The sequence below is a fragment of the Arachis hypogaea genome, chromosome 20, assembly GCF_003086295.3.
Source record: "Arachis hypogaea cultivar Tifrunner chromosome 20, arahy.Tifrunner.gnm2.J5K5, whole genome shotgun sequence".
NCBI lineage: Eukaryota > Viridiplantae > Streptophyta > Magnoliopsida > Fabales > Fabaceae > Arachis > Arachis hypogaea.
Genome location: NC_092055.1, coordinates 25,242,469 through 25,264,839, shown reverse-complemented (window position 1 = coordinate 25,264,839; position 22,371 = coordinate 25,242,469). Strand labels below are relative to the sequence as shown.

At 38.3% G+C, this 22,371-nt stretch overlaps 2 protein-coding genes across 3 annotated transcripts; both read left to right on the top strand.

The window, feature by feature from the left end:
- Positions 1 to 8,475: 8,475 nt before the first annotated feature.
- LOC140183009 (uncharacterized) lies at positions 8,476 to 11,520 on the top strand. Its single transcript, XM_072231001.1, has 3 exons — positions 8,476 to 9,306; positions 9,391 to 10,887; positions 10,990 to 11,520. The coding sequence occupies exons 1-3, from the start codon at positions 8,476 to 8,478 to the stop codon at positions 11,518 to 11,520; spliced, it is 2,859 nt and encodes a 952-aa protein (XP_072087102.1).
- A 252-nt stretch (positions 11,521 to 11,772) lies between these two features.
- Positions 11,773 to 16,274, top strand: LOC112782473 (serine/threonine-protein kinase AtPK2/AtPK19). Of its 2 annotated transcripts, none has more exons than XM_025824865.3 (7): positions 11,773 to 12,129; positions 12,812 to 13,776; positions 14,163 to 14,245; positions 14,336 to 14,456; positions 14,538 to 14,711; positions 14,902 to 15,009; positions 15,692 to 16,274. In XM_025824865.3, exons 2-7 carry the CDS (start codon positions 13,096 to 13,098, stop codon positions 15,989 to 15,991), a joined length of 1,467 nt encoding a protein of 488 aa, XP_025680650.1. In that variant the 5' UTR covers positions 11,773 to 12,129; positions 12,812 to 13,095; the 3' UTR covers positions 15,992 to 16,274. The 2 variants fall into 2 exon arrangements, 1 of the variants encoding a protein (XP_025680650.1); XR_011878727.1 differs by lacking the exon at positions 15,692 to 16,274 and adding an exon at positions 15,266 to 15,318 and having other exon boundaries at positions 11,806 to 12,129; positions 14,902 to 15,104.
- The last annotated feature ends 6,097 nt before the right edge of the window (positions 16,275 to 22,371 follow it).

The window sequence follows — 22,371 nt, the reverse complement described above, 5'->3', positions numbered from 1 at the left end:
TCTTCCTTAGGGCTAGGCTAGTGTTGTTGCATTCGGTTGCGACTTCTCGGTCCCCGTGGATGGTACCGACGGAGCCGTCGTCGGTTCTGAACTTCATAAGGAGGTATTTGGTAAAGATGACTGCGGAGAAGTCATTGATTGTTTTCCTTCCGAGGATCACGTTATAGGCTGTGGAGTCTTTTAGGACTACGAATTTAGATAGGATTGTCTTCTTCTGGCTGCTCGTTCCTATGGTGATGGGAAGTGTGATTGAGCCATCTGGTTTGAGAAAGTTGTCTCCGAGTCCCGTGACGCCGTTGCGGTGTGTTTGGAGGTTGTCGTTGTGGAGCCCGAGTTTATCGAAGGCTCCTCGGAAAAGGATGTTTGAGTCTGCCCCGGTGTCTACCAGTATCCTTCGTACTAGTCCTGTTCCGATTCTAGCCGAGATGACGAAAGGGGCATCCTCAGCCGAGGTGCCGTGCTGGCAATCCTCTGGTAAGAAGGTTATCGTGTTGTCGGCCGCAACGGTTGGGGTTTGGTTTCTGACAGCCATTACTTTGAGATCTTTTTTTATCGTTAGTTTTGACTTACTTGATACGTCCTTGCCTGTGATGACGTTTACTATGATGGTCGGGTCTTCCTCCGGGCTTTCTCTGGGGGGTTGCTTTTGGGTTCTTAGGTTACGCCCTTCTTTCTCCGGCGATCTGTCTCTTTCCGCGCGTCTTGGTTCTCTGATGATTTTGGCAAATTCTGGGAGTTTTCCATCTCGTATGGCTTATTCGAGGGCGTCTTTAAGGTCGAAACAGTCTTGTGTTTTATGATCGTAACCTCGGTGGTAGTCACAGTAGAGGGTTTTGTTGCCTCCCGTCCTTTCCTTGAGTTGTCGGGCTTTCGGAATTATGCCTCGGTCTGCTATTTGGTGATATATCTCGGTAATTGGTGCTGTTAGGGGCGTGTAATTGGAGAATTTGCCAATTCTCGGTGGTCGGCTTGTATTTGCCGATCTGGGGTGGTCCCTTTGATTTTCTCTGGGTGGTGGGTTTTGGCGAGAAGCCGAGTTGCCGTGTTGGGTGTTGCCGTTTTGCCGTTTGTTGGCGGCGACGACCTGGCTGACTTCTTCGTCATTGATGTAATCTCTGGCGACGTTCTGGATCTCGTGCATGGTCCATACTGGTTTGGTAGTGAGGTGTTTGCGAAAATCTTCGTTCATGAGTCCATTGGTTAGGCAAAGGCTGGCGACGGAATCCGTGAGTCCGTCGACCGTCAAGCATTCGTCGTTGAAGCAGTCGAGGTATTTCCTTGTGGATTCTTCTTGTTTTTGCGTGACTCCCAGTAAGCTGATGGGGTGTTTGGCTTTAGTGATTCTGGTTGTGAATTGGGCCATGAATTTTCGTGTCACATCGTGAAAACTGGCTATGGATCCGTTTGGGAGGGCGTTGAACCATTTGATCGCCGGCCCTGCTAGGGTTACCGGGAAGGCTCTGCATCGGACCGCGTCGGCCGCTCCTTCCAGGTTCATTCTGGCCTCGAAGGCCGTTAGATGTTCCTGGGGATCTTTGGTTCCATCATACTTCATGTCGGTAGGTTTGTCGAAGCCTTTGGGGAGTTTTGCTCTTAAGATTCTTTTTGTGAAGGGTGTAGCTCCCATTATTATATGGTCATTTCTCGTGCGCTTGGTGTTTCGGTCCCTCCGATCTTCGTCTGAGTAGCGTTAATAACTCAGATCTCGGGAAACGCTGTAGTTGTGTTTCTTGTTGTGTCGCCGTTCTGGCGATTTCTCGTGTCTGTGGTCGCGTGAGGGGCTGCGACCGTCTCTTCTCTCGTGTCGTCGGGTTGGCGACCTACCGCGGCGAGACCTTGATCTGGAAGTTGCGTGGCTTCCATGTTCGTTGTATTTTTCTCTATTGGTCAATTTGCCTTCGAGTTCTTGGACCCGGAGGCAGAGATCCTGGATGATCTGTGCCGCTTTGTCCCTAGCTTTCTCAGGATGTCGTTGGTCCGTGACGACGTGGTCGTTCATGTGTTGGACAGTACTCGCTATTCTTGCTTGGTTTGTGACCTCCCGGTGTTATGGGGTTGGGTTAAGCGGTTGGGAGTCATCCTGGCTTGAGGGGGTCTCCTCCAGGACGTCCCCCATTCGGCTCGGCTGGCGCAAGTTCCCACAGACGGCGCCAATGTACGAGATGTCTCTGGTACGGGTTGAGAGATGGATCGGGAACTTGCGAGTTGAGGCAGATGCCGGATCACCTGACTGGAGCAATGGGGGGAGGTACCTGCAAAGACACTCCGACGCTCAAGTCAGAATGGATCTCAGAGGTATAAGGTGTCAGGAATGGATGATTACCTGGAGGGACTTGGGTCCTCTATTTATAGGTGATGGGAGTCGTCTTATCTTATCTTTGTTTGGTTAAGATAAGGGAGGCGTTTAAATTCGAAAGTCGGTTAGGAGCTCTAGAGGGCCGATTTTGGGCCTTTCGGAGGAGGGAGACGGATCGGTCCCGAGGAACCGGATTCGGGTTTAGCCTCGGGTCCGGGATCCGTGGACCGGATCCGTAATAGTGACTAAGTAAATAACATTTTTTTAAAAGTAAACAACAGTTAAATAATAAATGGCTTCAAAAGAAATTAAACAAATATATAATTGTCCTTGGTAGCTGAGTCACGTCCTTATTTTAGAACTACCTGTTTATGACATTTTGCCTCTATAACTAGGGTTATTTTAGTTATTTCAACCTTTATTACATAACAAATAACAACTTGACTAACTTTTCATACCATAAATATTCTATTTCACTTTTTTCAAGTGACATACGTGATACTTTTTTGAAAAGATATAAGGTGAATCAGGATGCATTTTTACATGAAAAAATAGTTACATTTTTACATGAAAAGCAAATTTGAGTAAAAAGAATTTTATACAAATATTTAATTATATATTTTTTCAAAAAATATCTCTTAAATTTATTATTTGAATAAGTATTTAAACTAGGTATGAATTTATATATATATATATATATATATAGATTAAATTCTAATTCACTAATTTACTATCAAGATCCCAAATTTAAATTTTACTATCTTTAAATATAGCAAAAAATATTCATGATGTCCTAAATTTAAATTTTAGTACTACAAATTTAGTCCAAAAAAATACACAAAAATAAATAAAAAAAATTTATGCTAGATCAAATTTGTTGTGGAATAGAAAAAAATTTGTTGCAAAATTATGGTGAAAGTAGAGAAATAAAAATATAAATTTATGTGAAAATAGGAGAATTGTATTAATAATAGTCTCAAAAATACAACATGTAACCATTCTAATATACCAATTATTATTCAGTAAAATCAGGATATCTCATAACCAATCAATTTTATCACAAGCCAACTAAGAAATTATCAAATTACACATTGAATTTTAAAAAAAATTGATCTGAATTAAACATATATGGAATTTGAACCATACTAACCAAAAATAAAAATCATTTGTCTGAAAAGTCACACATAGAGGTCTGGCGATGAGGGCAAAACTACATCAACAATGCCTCTAGATTAACGAACTATGTTTCAAGTGCTTGTTAATGGCCGAAACTCTACATACTATGATGATGTGTCTAGAAATTCAAGAGGTGTTAAATAAATTCCCAATAGCAAGTGTAATATCCAAAAATTCGAACCTAGAAGAATGACAATGATGGAAGTAGTTTATTGACAATCTCAATAGAAGAACATATTTCAAAAAGAAAATGTTTCAAGGACAAGTAGTGTACATGCTATGGCAAGTGTGGCTAGCTAAAAATGTGATGATTTTTTACCGTAAAAACGTCAAATTTGGGAAAATTCTATTAAACACTTTTATTTGCAAAAGAATTTACAAGATAGAGTTAATATTCAAAATCGTCCCTGAAAGATACATCGATCTCCATATGAGTTCCCGAATGATAAAGTTAATCAAAATAGTCCCCAAAAGATGATGGACATGACCACGTTAGTCCTTCCGTCAATTCGTCCGCTGAGCTGGCTAACGTTGGGTGACGTGTTCCGTTAACTGCCTGGGTGGCTGACGCCTACGTGTACGCTGGGTTTGCTGACAAGGTAAGTTCGTTAAAAGAAATCAAATCAGTCCCTTGGATGATGAACCCTAATCCCAAATTCAATGATAAATAACTCGCGGTCTAGAATCATATGGCCACACAGTTGGGTAGATGCTGAAATTGTCGTAGTGGTGGTGTATCTCTTAGGTCGCACGGCAAATTCAGTACATCAATGCGAATAAGGAGGAAGACTCACGAAGAAACATGTTTCTGTGGATAGAAGAATATCGTAACCTTTTCAAACTAAATTCTCAATGATTTATGAAAAAAAAATATAAGCCAAGAAAAATACAGTCCTCAATATTAGTCACAAAAAAAAACAAAATGAGATATTGTACAAGGAATTTCCAGTTTGTTGCAGCAAAGATGAACTTAACACTTGAGTGCTTCATCTATTTCATGGCAAAATCATGCAAGTGGTTTCAGATGGACAGCACGAACCTGGTATAGGATCAATTGGGTAGAAAGAGTTGTAGCTTCGGTCTGAAGGGTCTGAACTAATTGGAGTGCCATCTTTATGTCTTATGTAAAACTCCTGAGATGACAATTTGAACATTACCGTTTTTAAGCTCATAAAACAAGCAATAGAGTAAGTGAAAATATATATAGAATTTGATAGAAGGAAGTTGAATAACAGTAAGTACCAGGTAGGCTTGGTCACCATTAGTGGTAATAATTGCATGGAACACAACATATTCCATGTCTGTCAAGTTGCATACAAGATCGAATAATAACTTGATTCGATCCTTGCACTGGATATTCACAACCGAATAACCCCTTTCGGCCCAATTCTGAACAGTCACTAACGGAGAATCATAAGTAAACTTGAGAATGGGAGTTCTCTCATAATCACGGTTGGCAAACATCATTTGATGTAGCCTTCTTTTCGTGTGCATGACAGACAGAGCAACCGTGGTTTTGGCACTTCTAATGTCATTGTCTCCCTTCAAAATATTTCTCAACCTCACTTCAATTCTATTTATTTTATGGGAATCCTCAATGGTGGACCAGAATCACAGTCTTTAACATAGATTAGGGATGCAATGCGTCCATTGTGAGTCCAAACTTTAGCCTCAACAACATCACATTGAAGATCAGCTAGCACTGCGAACACCTCCAGGGTGTCTATTAAAAAACTACCTATCAATTGCTATAACAACTCATCCCATTCTGAATTCCAATGCTTCAATTACTTCCAGGGTTAACAAACCAACGCTACAATAGATCTAGAATGCCAAAATCCATTCATGCATCAAATTAAGAAAAATCATAGCAAGAATCAAATATCATTGCCAAAATTCAGCTTTCCGATGTCAAGAATCAGAGATTTCCCAAAAGGAATTGTTTGTAAATAACATTAAGATAAAAACATGTACTCAAAATCAAAATAAAAAAATAGAAAAAAATAGAAAATTTAAATGAAAAATGAAGTGAGTATCATGTTCAGACCTCTTGGCGCGTTTCGGATCAATGGTCCATAGCTCAGCGAGCTTATCAGGAGGCATTGCTTTCTTCGCCTCCATGATCTCTCCGAACACGCCTGTCGTAGAACCGTTGACGGAGTTACTATGCCGGTGCCTCGGCTAGCTCCTCCAGCGCCAGCGCTACCGTTTTCACCAGGACTCTTATCTTCCTCGTTGTTGCCGCTTGTTCTGGCGCCGCCGTAACCACTCTGATCCGATCCATTTCTGCCCTGAATCGAACCGTTCGAAGCCCCTCCTCCGCCGCTGAGCTTCTTGATGGGTTGCAACGTTTTGAATCTCTCGTGGACACCAAACGACGTCGTCCCAACATCTGGAGTCCATTGATTCAAAACGGCGTCGTTTTGTTATTGTGCCACGCAGGCACTTAACGGAATATGTCACCCAACGTTAGCCAAGTCAGCGGATGAATTGACGGAAGGACTAACGTGGTCATGTCCGTCATCTTTCGGGGACGATTTTGATTAACTTTATCATTCGGGTACTCATATGGAGATCGAGGTATCTTTCAGGGACGATTTTGACTATTAACTCTTACAAGATATGAAAGAGATCTCTATATCATTGTAAGGTATATTTCATTATCCTTTTCAACTAATGTGGAATTTCATATTTTACTCCCTAATAGAGCCCAACATTCTCGATGTGTGTGATTCGGACACTGATTTGGATACCTTAATAACAGTTCCATTCGCTTGTGGATATTGTCTCCTTTGACACTCTAATCCTCACAGTTTTACACTTTTACTCTTGATAGTAGGGATGACGACAAAATCTCCTATACTCACCTATTAAATTGTGTCCATGAAGGAGATGTCTTCACATACTTATAAGACACAAGTCATTTTTCTTTCCAATCAATATGAGACTTCATATTTCACTTCTTAATGGGATCCAACGTTTTTGTTGGCACATCAATTCAAACACTAATTTTGATACTATTTATAATAGTCCAACCCACTCATTTGTAAATATTGATCACTTTGACACTCCAGCTTTCACGATTTTATTCTTAATGCCAGAGCTTCTGACACTCATCCATCGAAACACATCCACAAAGAGATGTCTATAAGACATGTTTCGTTAACTCTCCAACCAATGTGAAAATTTACACAACACTTGATATACAATCTTTCGATACTATGATACTTTTTGTATTACACAAGAACTCACTAGCAAAGTAATGTAGCTACTGAAGTTCTTCTATACTTGTAGTATTCTTAAAACTTTGATTTATAGTCTCATTTATAGAAGAAATATTAGAGTAAATGGTTAAATTAGTCCCTAAAAGATCATTCGTTCTTCAAATTGATTTTCAAATTTTTTTTAAATCAAATTCATCTATTAAAGATTTTAAATTAGTCATATTAGTCATTGAGTCACTTTGTTTATTGATGGAGTCAAAATTTACTAATGTGACACATTAAGTGACACTCCAACACACACCTAAGAGTCTTAATTGACTATTAATATGATTAATTTATGAAATTAGAGAGAGAGAGTAGAAGAGGATGACGACAACGATATCGTTATGGAGAGACACACGCACGCAAAATAAGTAAGTATTTATGTATTTATTTAATTTAATTTAATTTAAAAGTAAGTATTTATGTACTCAAATTTCAAATACAATACTCTAAATAATCAATAATTTTAAAAATTAAAAAAATTATTCCATACAAAGCAATTTAAAAAGAAAACTGTTAAAAAAATATTTATAAATAGTTAGAGTAAAATCAAACTGCTGATCAGAATACAATGTACTCAGAATAAAATGGTAGCCACTAAAATTAACATAAAACTAAACAAAATATAATTTAAATGAATATCTCAAAATAAAATAAGATCTACCAAATTACTTATCACTGCTGATAATGATTAAACACTTCCTTTTATCATGAATATTATTTTATTCTTTTTATATATAGGCTCAAAAATTAACATTTGGCATAATTATTATTATCTGACTTATAAAGTTATTTAAAAAGTTATTAAAAGATTGAAAAAGTTAGAATTGAGTAATAAGTAAATAAAATTAGAGAAATAGTAAAAAAATTAAAAAAAGTAGATTATTTGAGTGAAGGATTGAAAGAGAAGTTATGTGTGAATTTTTTATAACTGTTAGTGAGATGCATAACTGCAAAATTAGTTTTAAATTAAGTTGAGAGGATTAAAATAAAAAAAATTGGACATTAAACTCTATGGTAGCGTTTTGTTTTGAGATACTGAGACAGAGACTAGAAGACTGAGACTCAGTATCATGTTTGTTGGTTCAGAGACTAATACTAAAATTTCTGTCTCTGTCCCAAAATTTCAGTATTTCAGTACCTCAAAAAAGTGGAGACACAGGGGACTAAAATTTTTAGAGATAGAGACTGAAACTTTAATAACATTTTATACCTAAAATACCTTCATTTTAATTAATTAATTCCAATTTTACCCTTTATACAAATTAAATTAGAATTTCATTCTTATTTCAATTTCTCTCTTCCACTTTGCACCAAACAGAATATTAAGATTTATTTCAATCTCTGTCTCTTATGGTCCATTTGGATAGGTTCATAAGTGACTTTTTTTAACTTTTAACTTATGAAAATGTGTAGTATTAATGTCTGGTACAATTTTCAAAACAAAATTGCAACTTTTTAAAAAGTTATTTTGGCGCTTAATGAGAAGTAAAAAAAATGATTTCTCTCATAATAAAAAGTTTTTTATCATTTTTCTCTTAAAATAAGTACTTTTAGAACTAAAAAATCAAATACAAAATAATTTATTTATAAATTACTTTTAATATAAGTATTTATTATTTAAGCTAGTTCTTCAAAAGTAACTTAATTAAGTTGGCCTTTAACCGAGATGTTTTTGGGAATATTTTTAAAAGAAAGAGGGAATTGGAGAGGCGTGTGACCAGTATCCAACAGCGAATGGAGAGAGTTGATGCTTTATCCCTCATACAGGAAGAAAGGGAGTTACAGGCTGAATATAGTAATCTGCTTATGCAAGAGGAGTTGTTTTGGTATCAAAAATCCCGAGAGCACTGGGTCAGATTTGGAGATAGAAATACTAAGTTCTTTCATATGCAAACCATTATGCGGAGGAAGCGTAACAAGGTTCAGGGGTTGTTTTTGGAGGATGGAAGATGGAGTACTGATCCGCAAGAACTCGAAGAATGTGCAATTGGATTTTATAGAGATCTTTTTTGTAATGTGGAACAGGTAGAACTCGGTGTGATGGGGGATCAGGAATTATCTTCTTTATCTCGTGAGGCTATTGAAAGTCTCACAAGAAATGTTTCTAAAGAAGAGGTTAGGAAGGTGGTTATGGGCATGAACTCTTTTAAGGCCCCAGGTGCCGATGGTTTTCAGGCTTTTTTCTTCAAGGAATATTGGGAAGTGGTTGGTACAGAGGTATGGGAACTTGTTAAGAAGGCTTTCGCTGGGTTTGATCTGGATAGTGCTCTGTTTGACACTTTGGTGGTGCTGATTCCTAAAGTTGATAACCCGTCTCGCATGAAAGAGTTTCGTCCTATCAGCCTTTGTAATGTCATCTACAAGATTATAACTAAGGTGGTTGTGGAGAGGTTACGACCTTTTCTACAAGATATCATTGGTCTTTTGCAGGGAGGGTTTATTCCTGGAAGGGGTGCCCCAGACAATATCATTGTAGCCCAGGAAGTTCTCCATTTTATGAAGAAAACCAAATCAAAGAAAGGTGTTCTTGCTTTTAAAATTGACCTAGAAAAGGCTTATGACAGGGTGAGTTGGGAGTTTTTGGAGCAATCTCTCCTAATGTTTGGCTTTCCAGGTACTATTGTTTCTCTTATTATGAAATGTGTAAAGTCTTCCTCCCTTTCTCTAATGTGGAATGGTAACCGGTTGGATGGTTTTCAGCCAAAGAGGGGTTTGAGGCAAGGAGACCCGATGTCTCCTTATTTATTTGTTATTTGTATGGAGAGGTTGAGTTGCCTCATTGCTAGGCAAGTGGAGGTTGGTAGATGGAAACCAGTGACTGTGTCTAGGGGAGGTCCTGTAATCTCTCATCTCCTTTTTGTAGACGACCTTATCCTTTTTTGCAAAGCGAAGAAATCTCAAGTACTTCATGTTTTGGACACTATGGCCACCTTTTGCAGAGCATCTGGTATGAAGGTGAATTTTGACAAATCTCGTGCTATCTGTTCTATGAATGTTTCTAGACAACGCAAGGATCTCTTCACTGGTATTTCTTCTATCCGATTTGCTAATTCTCTGGGAAAATACCTTGGTGTCCCCCTTAAGCATGGCAGAGTTACTAAAGCTGATTTTAATGATGTGGTTGATAAGCTTACTAATAGGCTAGCATCTTGGAAAGGTCGCTTCCTTAATAAAGCTGGTCGGATTTGCCTTGCTAAATCAGTTTTATCTTCTATACCTATTTATAGGATGCAAGTAAGCCTTTTTCCATCAGGTGTGTGCTCTAACATTGATAAGTTTACTAGAAGTTTCATTTGGTGTGGTAGTGATAATCACCGTGGTCTTCATTTAGCATCTTGGAGAGTTTTGACGACTCCGAAAAAGTTTGGAGGTCTTGCTTTGCGGGAGTCGCGGTTGGTCAATTTTTCTTTATTAGGAAAGCTAGTTTGGCAAATTTTGATGAATCAAGAGAAACTGTGGGTCAAGATTATGCTTCAAAAATACCTCCAGAATAGAAACCTATTTGCAGTTAAAGCAATGGGTTCTTCATCGTATATATGGAAGTCTATTATGCACACAGCTTCCGTATTAAAGGAAGGGTTTGTTTGGGAAGTGGGAGCTCTTTCTAAGAATTTTTGGTTTGACTCTTGGTTGCACTCTGGGCCAGTAGGAGCGAGGGTTGAATTTCTTGATATTTGTGAGGCTGCTTTGACCATTGAAGATGTTTACCGTGATGGAGTTTGGCATTTGGAGAGGATTTACTCTTTTATTCCTATGGACTTAAGGGAAGACATTCTTAGTTTAGTACATATTTCGGCTTCTGGTCGTGATTTGGGTTGGAGTTGGGAGCACACTCTTTACTCTGCTAAACAAGGATATTTATGGTTAATTCAGAATAAGTTGAATTGGGATAGGAATATCAATTGGCTTTGGCTTTGGAAGGCGCGGGTCCCTGAAAAGTTGAGGCTCCTAGTGTGGCTTTGCCTTCATGATGCTGTACCAACTCAATATCTGCGTTTTCGGCGACATCTCTCCTCCTCATCCTTATGTACACGTTGCAATCAACTTCCGGAGACAATTCTTCATTGTTTTCGGGATTGTGAAGTGGTGCGATCAATTTGGGTTTCTCTAGGTTTTTCTGATGTGTGTTTCTTTGGCTCTCACGAGGTGCATGATTGGTTCAAGCATGGTCTCCTCAATGAAGGTTGTTCCAAATTTGTAGCTATAATATGGTCAATTTGGCAAGACAGAAATATGGGTACTTTTTAGGGAATTTTTGGATCTGCTGGGTCAATTGCATACAAGGCTCGCAGGTGCATGGTGGATTTTGAATATACAACTCAAAATCGAGTGTGTTGCATCCAGGGATTAAAATCTCTGTCTTGGTCTCCGCCAGAACCTGGTGCTTGGAAGTTAAATTGTGATGGGAGTGTGAACTTGGGAGATGATTGTGCTGGTTTTGGATGGGTAATTCGCGATAGTTCCAGTCAATGGGTAATGGGATGCTCAGGAAATTCCTTTGGATCTAGTGTCGTCAAGATGGAGTTGTGGAGTATATGGAAAGGTTTGGCTTGGGCTTGGGAGGCAGGTCTTAAGCTTGTTGTCTGTGAGACAGATTGCGCATCAGCTTTTGAGCTAGTGACTAGTTGGCAAGTTCCACTCTGGCATCTTGAAAAAGAAGTGATACAACTGATCTTTGACTTGAAGTTAAGAAGGGATTGTGATATTCGTTTTGAGCTTATCACGAGAGAAGCTAATGTTCGTGGCAGATCGGTTGGCAAAGATGGGATCTGGAGGTAGCGGAGCTGATGAGGTTCACCTTTGGCACCAGCCGCCAGAGGTGGTTTGTCCTCTCTTGCTGTTAAGAATCTGATTTCTTTTCTTTTTCTTTTCTGCTCTTTTATTTTTTCTGTTAGTTGTTCACCAAAAAAAAATTAGACATTAGTCTCTATCTCTTTGTCTCAATATTTTCGTCTCTATCTCTCTACTAAATACTATCTATATAATCGTATTATACTATTATATATTGTTATAGATTATAGATAATGTTCCAAGATAAAAAGAAAAAATTCCTCTAATCCAACCGCAAAATTAGCACACGGAAGTGGAGAAACCAAATTCCCGTAGCATATTCCCCATCCTCAGATTCCAACAAGTACAAAAGAAAAACCCATTACACAAAAAAAAAAAAGGAAAGAAAACAAGTGGGACCCAATATAATACACTTGGTCAATCACTCAATTGGCACCAATCACATGAAGCCACGTAGCACCTAATACCGTATAAGCGGCGACGCGAGTGCTCTTCCACATGTTTAATTGAAATCGGAATCCCTCATTTCCTTTCCTCTCTTTTGCTGTGAAAACAACGCCTTTTCCCCCCAATTCCCTTCCCCCGCAACCTTCCCAGGTAAGTAAACCAACTCAAATTTCTTATATCCGTTTCCAAAGTTTCGATTTTTTGTCTTCCTTTGCTTTCAAACCATCATCTTTTATTATTTTTCAAATCCCGTCTTGTAGGTTAGCTTGTAGCGTTTAATTAATTAATTATTTGTTTAGTTCTGTTTGTTCTGGTGGATTGGTTTGTTTGATGATGCTTTTGTTTATCTTTATATGAAGATGATGAATTGATGTTTGTAGCTTGTAAATTGTGTGCTTTTATCCTTTGGGGTTTTGACCCTAGTTTTGGGTTTTTTGGGGACTTTTGGATCCGTGATTTGGTTTTTTGGGAATTTCGTCATGAATTAGATCTTGATGTCCATTGAAGTATAGATTGTCGTTTAATCATATCTTTGATACCGATGTTCAATGCCAGATTACTTTCTTGGACTAGGAAGCATCCATGTTTGATAATTTTTTAATTATTCACCCTTTTTAGTAGTTGTTGGTATTTTTGGTCCAAAATGATTCTATTTATTTAAGATTGGTGGTTGAGATCCATATGATTGGATTTCTGTTTTTGTTGTCAGCTTAAGTTGTTTTTGTTAATACTTTGTGGGATTACATTATGGTAACAAAGGAAGTTGCTTTTGTGTATGTCATGTCTCTCTGATTTTGATTCCTCCTTTTCTTTGTTGGATGAGTTTGAACAGATTGTGAATTGGATCTTCATGAGTTCAACAACCACTGGAGCATTCTTCGTTTCCTGTGACTCGGGAAACAACAACAGCCTCCTCTTCTGCTGGATTTTGCTCTCCTTGCTGCCAAAATTCTTGGGAACGCCATTTGCATACATCAATTTCCTCCTAATTCAGGCTGTTGACAGGAAAGAATCGGCAGTTGGGTTCTTGGGGAACTTTGGAGTGATTAGTCTATAGTCTTTATTAGTTTGGCCATCAGCACATTTAGATCCCATTTTAATTAGCGGGAAAAAGAAATGGTTTCCTCTCAGCTTTCTGGTTTGACTACGGCTGGCACATATAAGCCTTTACAGGCTCAGTTGCTCTTTCCTACAAGTCTTCCTGAAAACATAATCACAGATCACATTGAACTAGATTTCTCAGATGTCTTTGGTCCGGTTACAGTTCCACCCACAGTAGAAGTAAATAATATTGAATCTGCAGAGTATTTCGAAGAATCTAGTGAGCTGGTTTATGATGAGCCTGAAGTCATTTACACCCGTTCACATTCTTTGGTTGGCCCTTCTGCTTGTGTTAGCCAATCACTGAAGCTTGGAAAGCTCACCATACAAGAAACTGAAGATTCATTGGAACTAGAGGTCCTAGAGGAGGATGTGACTGGAGAAAAGGTCACAGACGTGAAAGAATCTTCCTTTCACAATGTTATCACCAAGGAATCGTTGCAAGACGGTGGGAGTCTCATGAAGATTCACAGAGTTAGCCTTGATGATTTTGAGATTTTGAAGGTTGTGGGGCAGGGAGCATTTGCAAAAGTATATCAGGTGAAGAAAAAGGTAACTTCTGAAATATATGCTATGAAGGTTATGAGGAAGGACAAAATTATGGAAAAGAACCATGCTGAGTACATGAAAGCTGAGAGGGATATTTTGACACAAATAGAGCATCCTTTTGTTGTACAACTCAGATACTCATTTCAGGTACTGATTTTCAAATTGTGATAATGTTGTAGCTTCTTTTGTGTTATCGTGGTGATATATCACTAGTGACATAATTTATCAAAATGGTATGGTACTTTTCTTAGATTCTGTCTCCTTTTAGTGCCTTTTGTCATTGTGTATGTTACCCAAAGGGCCAAAATTTAAATGAAGAAAGTGTTAGTTTGAGGCATTGATGTGCAATTCTAATCATAACTATGTCAGGAATCATGCTCTCTGCTCATAAATTGGTTGCAATTCTAATCATAACTATGTCGGGAATCATGCGCTCTGCTCATAAATTGGTTTCTTTTGTTAAATGGCTTGTATTATAAGACTGTCTAATAATATTCAGAAATTCAAAATGGATGTGTTCTATTCTGTTTCAGACAAAATATAGATTGTATCTTGTGCTGGATTTCGTGAATGGGGGGCATCTTTTCTTTCAACTTTATCACCAGGGCTTGTTCAGGTAAGTTTGGTTGAGTGTTGGTTTTTTCTTCTGCTTCTTGCATTAGTTCACAGGATAACACTCGAGTTCTATTGTTCTTTGAATATCCAGAGAGGATCTAGCACGCATATATGCTGCTGAGATCGTATCTGCAGTTTCACATCTCCATTCGAATGGAATAATGCACAGGGATCTAAAACCTGAAAATATCTTGCTGGATGCTGATGGCCACGTAATTTTTCCTTCATGATTTTATTCAACATTGCTTTCTATGTGTAATAACTGTACTGAGATTTATTTGTTGGTCTACTAGGTTATGTTGACTGATTTTGGTTTAGCAAAGCAATTCGAGGATAGTACAAGATCAAATTCTATGTGTGGAACACTAGAGTACATGGCACCTGAAATTATTCTTGGCAAGGGCCATGATAAGGCTGCTGATTGGTGGAGTGTAGGCATCCTTCTGTTTGAGATGCTTACTGGAAAGGTTTGCATCTTGTTTCTTGTAAATTTATGTCTTTGCTGTTCATTTGGATCTTCATACTGTTATTCAATGATACAAAATTACTATGTGTAAGCGTGATTATATAAGTAATAAATAGTTTTAATTTAAATGCTCATAACTGCCATTTTTTTGTAGTTGCTAAGTTTTTGTTCTTGTCATTTCTCCTCTGCAGCCACCTTTTTGTGGTGGGAACCGTGAGAAAATTCAGCAGAAGATAATTAAAGACAAGATTAAGCTGCCAGCATTTTTGTCTAGTGAGGCGCATTCTCTGTTGAAAGGGGTAATTTATCATATTTACATACCGAACTGTATCTAATACATGTATTCATATTTGTGTAAAATAGTGTCCCAGTGTGAAGATGATGAATAAAGCAGGTACTTCTGATGGTTTGACCTCTTCCAGTGTTCTCCTGGTGCAGTAGTAGTGCAGCTGTGCCGAGACCTCTGGTTCTGGTTCAATATCTCATGATTACACCATCACAATCTGTTCACTGATTTATCCACTGTCCATGTTTGTTTCCAATTTGGAATTGTAGATGCATGTTAGAAAAACTGTTCCTTCTGTTCCACTCTTTGTTTCATTATCATGGTAATAATTGTTTTTGTTTATGATACATAATACTAATTCGTTAATTGAATTATAAGTTCATTGGCATTTGTTTTCAAAAAATTTAGATAGTAATACTCACAATGCTGTAAGTAAATCAGTTTACAATGCTTTGTTTCTTTCCTTGTTTAGTCACAAAAAAAAAAATCAGTTTACATTGTTGGTTATTTTGTAATTTCATTTTAAGCTTGTACTGAAATTAGTATTTCAGATGTTATTTGCATCCATTTTTATCTGCATAGAACCTTTGATTCCTTTCCTTCTCCCCTTTCTTGTTGAGCTTTCTGCTTTCTTACTGTTGTATTCAAACCTTTGTTCTTCACTTTGAGATAAAAATAATTTGTGTCTGTTACAGCTGCTACAGAAGGAGGCGGGAAAGCGATTAGGTTGTGGACCTAAGGGGATAATGGAGATTAAAGGCCACAAGTGGTTCAAACAAATCAACTGGAGGAAGTTGGAAGCAAGAGAAATCCAGCCGAATTTTAGGCCGGATGTAGCCGGGAAGCATTGCGTCGCCAACTTTGAGAAGCGATGGACTGATATGCCTGTGGTCGATTCACCAGCTGCCAGCCCGAATGGTGCCAACCCCTTCAAAGACTTCTCTTATGTGAGGCCTGCAGCCTCCTTCCTTCAAAGGAATAGCCCTGCTTGTTAAAATTGCTGTAGTTTGCAATTGGTCTTGGCTCTTAAATCCACACCTATTTTTTTCTTTGGTATTTTTAGTATTTTTTATATTTGGTTGGGTTAGGGGTTTGCATGAACGAAGGTGTTATACTGGCACATAAATTGCCAACAAGAAACTTTTTCTTAGGTTTCTATTTTGGCTTTTAGGAGTTGTGTGAACTTTCTAGGTTATGTTATTTGTGTGAATTGCGGCTCATTTGTGTTGAGTTGACTTATAATGTGTTATGCAGAAAATAAAATTGTTTAATTTTGTATCCTTTGTTTTATTCAACATCAACAAAGTCTTATTTCATTATCTGGAATCAGATATATGGATTAGATGCGAGTAAATTTTATCATATATATTATCTATATTGAATTTTATTTTGTATCATGTCTATAATCATAAAGAGTTTATTTGATTTTTAATCCTCTATGCCAATGTAAAAGTTAAAATAAAGTGATAAATAAATTTCTAAAAATTTAAATTTCGAATAGGTTAATTTCTAAAAATAAAAGTATTAATAAAATTTGAGGATAGCAAATGTGAATATATTATTTTTAAATTTTAAATTAGTTTTTATAATTAGGGTAAAAAGTTTTAATTTAAACTAAGGGTAAAAAATTATATTAAATCAAATGGAAGAAAAATTTACACGAATTTATCAAAGCAAAAAATGTGACATGAATCATCCAAAAGTATATTTTTATGTAATTCGAATTAAGCTAATTTGAACTATGAAAACAATAGTAATTCGAATTAACACACTTCGAATTAATAGGGAAGTGTAAATTCAAATTTAGTAAATCCGAATTATGCCATGGAGTTAGTCGTAGGTAGTTCGAATCAAACATGGTTCGAATTATGTATGCATCTTGTATTATAGTAGTTCGAATAATACTGATTCGAATTAAGTAGGGAAGCCAGACATAGTAGTTCGAATGAGGTTGCTTCGAACTACTTATATATAATTCGAAATTGGTTGTTTCGAATTATGAAGGCCCAACGTGTATAAATATAGTGTGAACGTGAATTCCTCCCATTAGAGTGAAAACAATGGCTAGTGAAGAGAGTTGTTTATGTTTGGTGCATTATAGAGGGTCAATTAAGAAAAAAACACGTTCTGGTGTTAAGTTTACTGATAAGGATCCTTTAGTATTTTTCTGAAATCTACAACGAGCTTCGCTAATTTCTTGAATTCTATAATACAGAAACTTGGGATGCAAGGCGTGAAACGGGTTGAGAAATCATTCTATCGCATTCTGATCTCAGTGCTGCGAGATGACGTGAAATACGATTCGTTTGTCATAGGGAGTGACGAGGATTTGGAGGTCCTGTTCCATTATCGTCGGCAGTTTCCCGAGGTCAAGACACCTGAACTGTTAGCAAAGCTGGTTGATGTGGTCTCTAGATCAAGTGGTTCGAACTAGAATACCCAAACTCCAGTAACGGCAGCCTGTTCTAGTTCGAGACCTGTTGGTGCATCTTCATCCGTGCCTGTGATTTCACCTCAAGAAGAGCATGTGGCCTCCCCGTCGTTCGCCATTAATCTCAATAGCGGTGGTGGCAGAGAAGTTAGTATCATTGATAGGGTGCCGATTTCATTACAGTGTGGGCACCGGCTGGGATGGACGATGCATTGCCGGATGACGATGACACTGATGATGTGGAGCCGGACTTCATTGCTGATGATAGTAGTGATGACATAGCGGCGAGTAATCTAGTTGGGGATGGCGGTGGTTCCAGCTCAGGGACTCAGCAGTATCCCCCGCACTTTTCATCTTTGGACTTGGATGCCATGAGACAGGAGGGGATTCCTGGGGAACCTATTGGATTTGGTGCCAGAGATATGCATGGTTCCGGAGGTCTACAGAATTTCAGGTTGGTCAGCAGTTTCAGGATAAACAGGAGGCTGTGTTAAGCGTGAAGATATATAGCATCCGACGGGGGGTACAGTACAAAGTGATGGAATTTGATTATCGCAAGTACCCTGAGAAGTGTACTGAATTTGGCAACGGGTACACATGGTTGATCAGGATCAGTCTCTGCCAGCGCAGGAGTATTTGGGAGGTAAAACGGTACAATGACCCTCATACTTGTCTGGCCACGTCAATCTCAAGCGATCACATGAGTCTTGATTATCATGTGATCTCGGCCTACATCATGCCAATGGTTAGAGCTGATGCATCCGTCTGTATCAAGGTACTGCTGAATACGACAGAGGCACATTTCGGGTTTAATCCGACTTATAGGAGGGTTTGGTTGGCTAAGCAGAAGGCCGTGGCAAAGATTTACGGAGACTGGGATGAGTCATACAACGAGCTACCGCGATGGGTCTTAGGTGTGCAGCTGACGATGCCTAGTAGTGTTGCAGTGTTGAGGACGAGTCCTGTTCGAGTGGGTGGGCTGGTGGATGACTCGCAAGCCTATTTTCACCGGCTTTTCTGGACATTCCCACCGTGTATAGAGGCATTCCATCATTGCAAGCCGTTGGTCAGTATTGGCGGGACGCACCTGTACGGTAAATATGGGGGTACGCTGCTCGTTGCGATTGCACAAGACGGGAACTCCAACATCCTGCCTGTTGTATTTGCACTCGTGGAGGGTGAGAATGCTGAGTCCTGGTCTTTTTTTCTATCCCATCTCCGCCAGCACGTGACCCTGCAGCCGAGTATTTTAGTGATATCAGATAGGCACAATAGTATCAAGACCGCACTTGAGGCTCCGGACGGAGGTTGGCTACCACCTGCTGCATACCGTGCATTTTGTATTCGACATGTGGTTGCAAATTTTTCCCTCACTTTTAAGGGCAAGAATGCACGGAGGCTTCTTGTGAATGCGGCATATGCGAAGACTGAGGTGGAATTCGATTACTGGTTTGATATTCTACGAAGTGAAAATCCTGCCATGTGTGACTGGGCTAACAGGATTGAGTATGCAATGTGGACTCAACATCGGGATGAGGGTAGGAGATTCGGCCATATGACGACGAATAGTACCTTGAGGCCAAAGGCCAATTGAACGTATCATATCTAGCGGGTCTGAATCCAGGAAACCGCCAGAAGATCCAAGACTGAAGCAGGTGTAACGGACCGGCTAGCTTCACTATGTGTCTGTTCACCATGCGACACATACACTGGTATAACCACGAGAGAGCAGCTGATCCCCAACTGTACTGACCTATGTCCTCAAGCCTGGCTAGGTGTGGAAGTCACCTAATGTGAATGCGAGTACCGAACTTATCACCAAATAGCTGAGTCCCCAACAGCATCATGATATAGGTCCGGGCATACCTCCTAACCGTGGGCTCATCGGCCCCCTTAGGAAGCTCGCTGAACGTATCTTAGAACCAGCTGCAGTTCACTGCAAACTTCTTGATGCAGTTTGCAAGAGGCAATACACCCAGCAGCTCCTCGAACCACACCCAAGCTGGGAGACCACCCTCGATGTACGTCTGAAAATCTGCCAAGCACCCACTAACATAATGCCCATCGATCGGCAGCCCTAACTGGTACACCACGTTCTGAAGTGTAATCGTGCACTCCCTGAACGCCAAGCTCCACGAATACACTAACTAGGGGCTCATCCAGCATAAACCATCTCTCATCCAGGCGCATACCCTGCTGCCGTCGCATACTCGAGATACATCGGTGGGGATGCATAAAAAATGATTGTCCCTCGGCTCGGAACATATTTACACAACATACTTCACTAATGCATATTGTAGAGCAGAACATACAATTTGCACTCTACCAAATTATGTTACGCGTTAAAATGGAAAATAACCTCAAATACACATCAAAGTGGGCCTAACGAGAAAATTTTTTAAAAACTTTTTCCTGAAAATGGTATACTTAATTACCATAAAAAATTTTCTTAGAGAGAGTATAATATTACGCTTAAAAAATTACTTCAATGATTACTACTCATATAAAAAAGAAAAAACTTACTCTAGATAATTTTCACCCTCCTTACTACTCATACTTTTTCATGTTTGTGTTCACTAATAAACCACTAATATAACCACTTAACAAAGGTATATACTTACTACCATTATAACATACAAAAGGTAAAAATGTAAAAAATATAAAAAATATAACACACTAAATCCTATTTTCAAAGGAAAAAATGGCACTAACCTCTTCATTGATGACACCAGCTATATGGGCGACGCCATCCAAATGATAGAGTTGGTCCGGGTCATCCCCCATCAGTTGAATATTCTGTTGAACACTTTGTTGCGGTCGTACAGAATGAGTTTTCTTTGGGATTTGGTGGGCAGGGGTTTGGGATAATGGTTCGAATGAGGTTGACTCGAACTCTATTTATAAGCCAAGCCTTTGTAATTCGAATTACTAGGGGCAGCCAAACTGAGGGTAATTCGAATCAAGTTGTTTTGAATTACCATGAGCTTCAAATCGGTGTGCTAGTTCGATACATGTTGATTCGAACTAGTGTGGATACTTATTTGTGTGTAATTTGAAAGAATGTGATTTAAATTACCATATCGAGTTTATGCGTATATAATTTGAATCAGTGTGATTTGAATTACTAAGGTCACACGTAGTTCGATTTAGGTTAATTCAAATTACTATTGCTTTGTGTAATTCAAATTGGGTTCATTCGAATTACATAGGATGCTGCTTTTGGGATATTCACATTGTTTTTTTGCTTTTGGTAGAATTGTGTAAGTTTTTTCTCCATCTGGTTTAAATACGTGTTTTGCCCTTAAACTAATTTATTGATGTTTATTATCTTAAAAGATTTTATTGGTATTTTTTTAAAGACTAATCTGTTCAAAACATAAATTTTAAGGGATTTATTTGTCATTTTATTCTAAAAATTATCTAAATTTTTTAAAAATAACTAGGCCGGACTATTTTAAGAGTTTATGCTTTTATATGAAATTAAATTTAGTAATTTTCATCAAGTTAAGAAAATGATCATATATTTTTTTATTTGAAAATAAAAAATACTAATACAAATTGAATACTCTAAACAACAAAAAGAATAAAGGGGTTATGAGAAACACTCAGTTTCCATTATCTATTTACTTATTTTTTATTAAATATTTTAAACAACTAAATTGTTTGGACTTATGATTTCTTGGATGAGGTTTTATGTAATTTTGAACTAAAAAAAATACGTAGAACAGGTGTATAAAGTAAGGATGAACGGTGGCAAAAGTGTTGCCTCTGCTGAATGCTGGCATTAATGTATTTATTTATTATTTATATAAAAGAAAATAAAACCAAAGTCATTGTAATATTGTATGTAACAAGTAACAACATATCATGGTTACTCTAATCAGCACAACTTCAACTACACTTCATCACAATCATCGCAATATATTTTTCTCCTCTGAAATCCACCACCCCATATACAATTTCCCTCTTAACACAGCGTTTCAAGAGTAACTACATTAACTCCATAAAGTGCAATGCATTCTTGGATAACATCAAAGAGTTATTGGTGGAGTTGGACTCCACACTAGGGAAGTTCCAGAATGTAACTGAAGACTTATCAAGTTTACAAAAATGGGGGTTTCTTACTTTTGCTAGTTTGTCATGGATTTACTTAACTGCAAGCCTGGTCTTCTTGTTGGAGCCGTTGATGCATACTATATGGCTCCAATTCAAATGGTTCTGGATAGCTTATTTGGAAAGAGAAATCTCAAAAGGAGTGATTTTGTGATTGGAGATAAATTAGGAGAAGGATCATTTGGTGTTGTTTATTGAGGTGTTTTGGTCCCAAGAAATGTAAATAATGTAGAACAAGAGAGGATAAAGAAGAGTGGCAATAAGGGGAGGAATGTAATAAAAAAGTTGGATGCAAAATCTAAGGACAAAGTCATTCTTAAAAAGGTATTCCTAGTTATGATAGAATACTCTGGCATAGTTTGATTCCTGTAGCCGATTTCGTCTGTGGTGTGTATGCAAGTGAAAGTTGGAATTGAAGGAGCAGAAAAATTGAGTAAATACCCATAGTAGTCCCTGAGATTCACGCAATTACCCATAGTAATCCCTAAGATCTCGATTTCTCTATTGTAGTCCTCCAGATAGAGCTCCGAGCACTCAAACTAGTCCCTGGCCATATTTCAGGTGATGACTCATCACCGGAGTGCTGACGTGGCCTCGGATTGCCACGTGGAACGTGTTCAAAACAACGTCGTTTTGGATTTGGTGCCCTTGAAAGCCAAAAACGACACCGTATAGTTGTTACTTAGTATGAAAAACAGTTTTCTCCCCCAACACAAACACTTCGTCTCTTCTTCTTCCACCCTGTGACTTCTTCTTCATCTCCCCATCAATGGCGTAGCGTTAGGGTTGTATTTGCTGGGTTTACGAAAATTTGAGAAAAGAATTCATCTG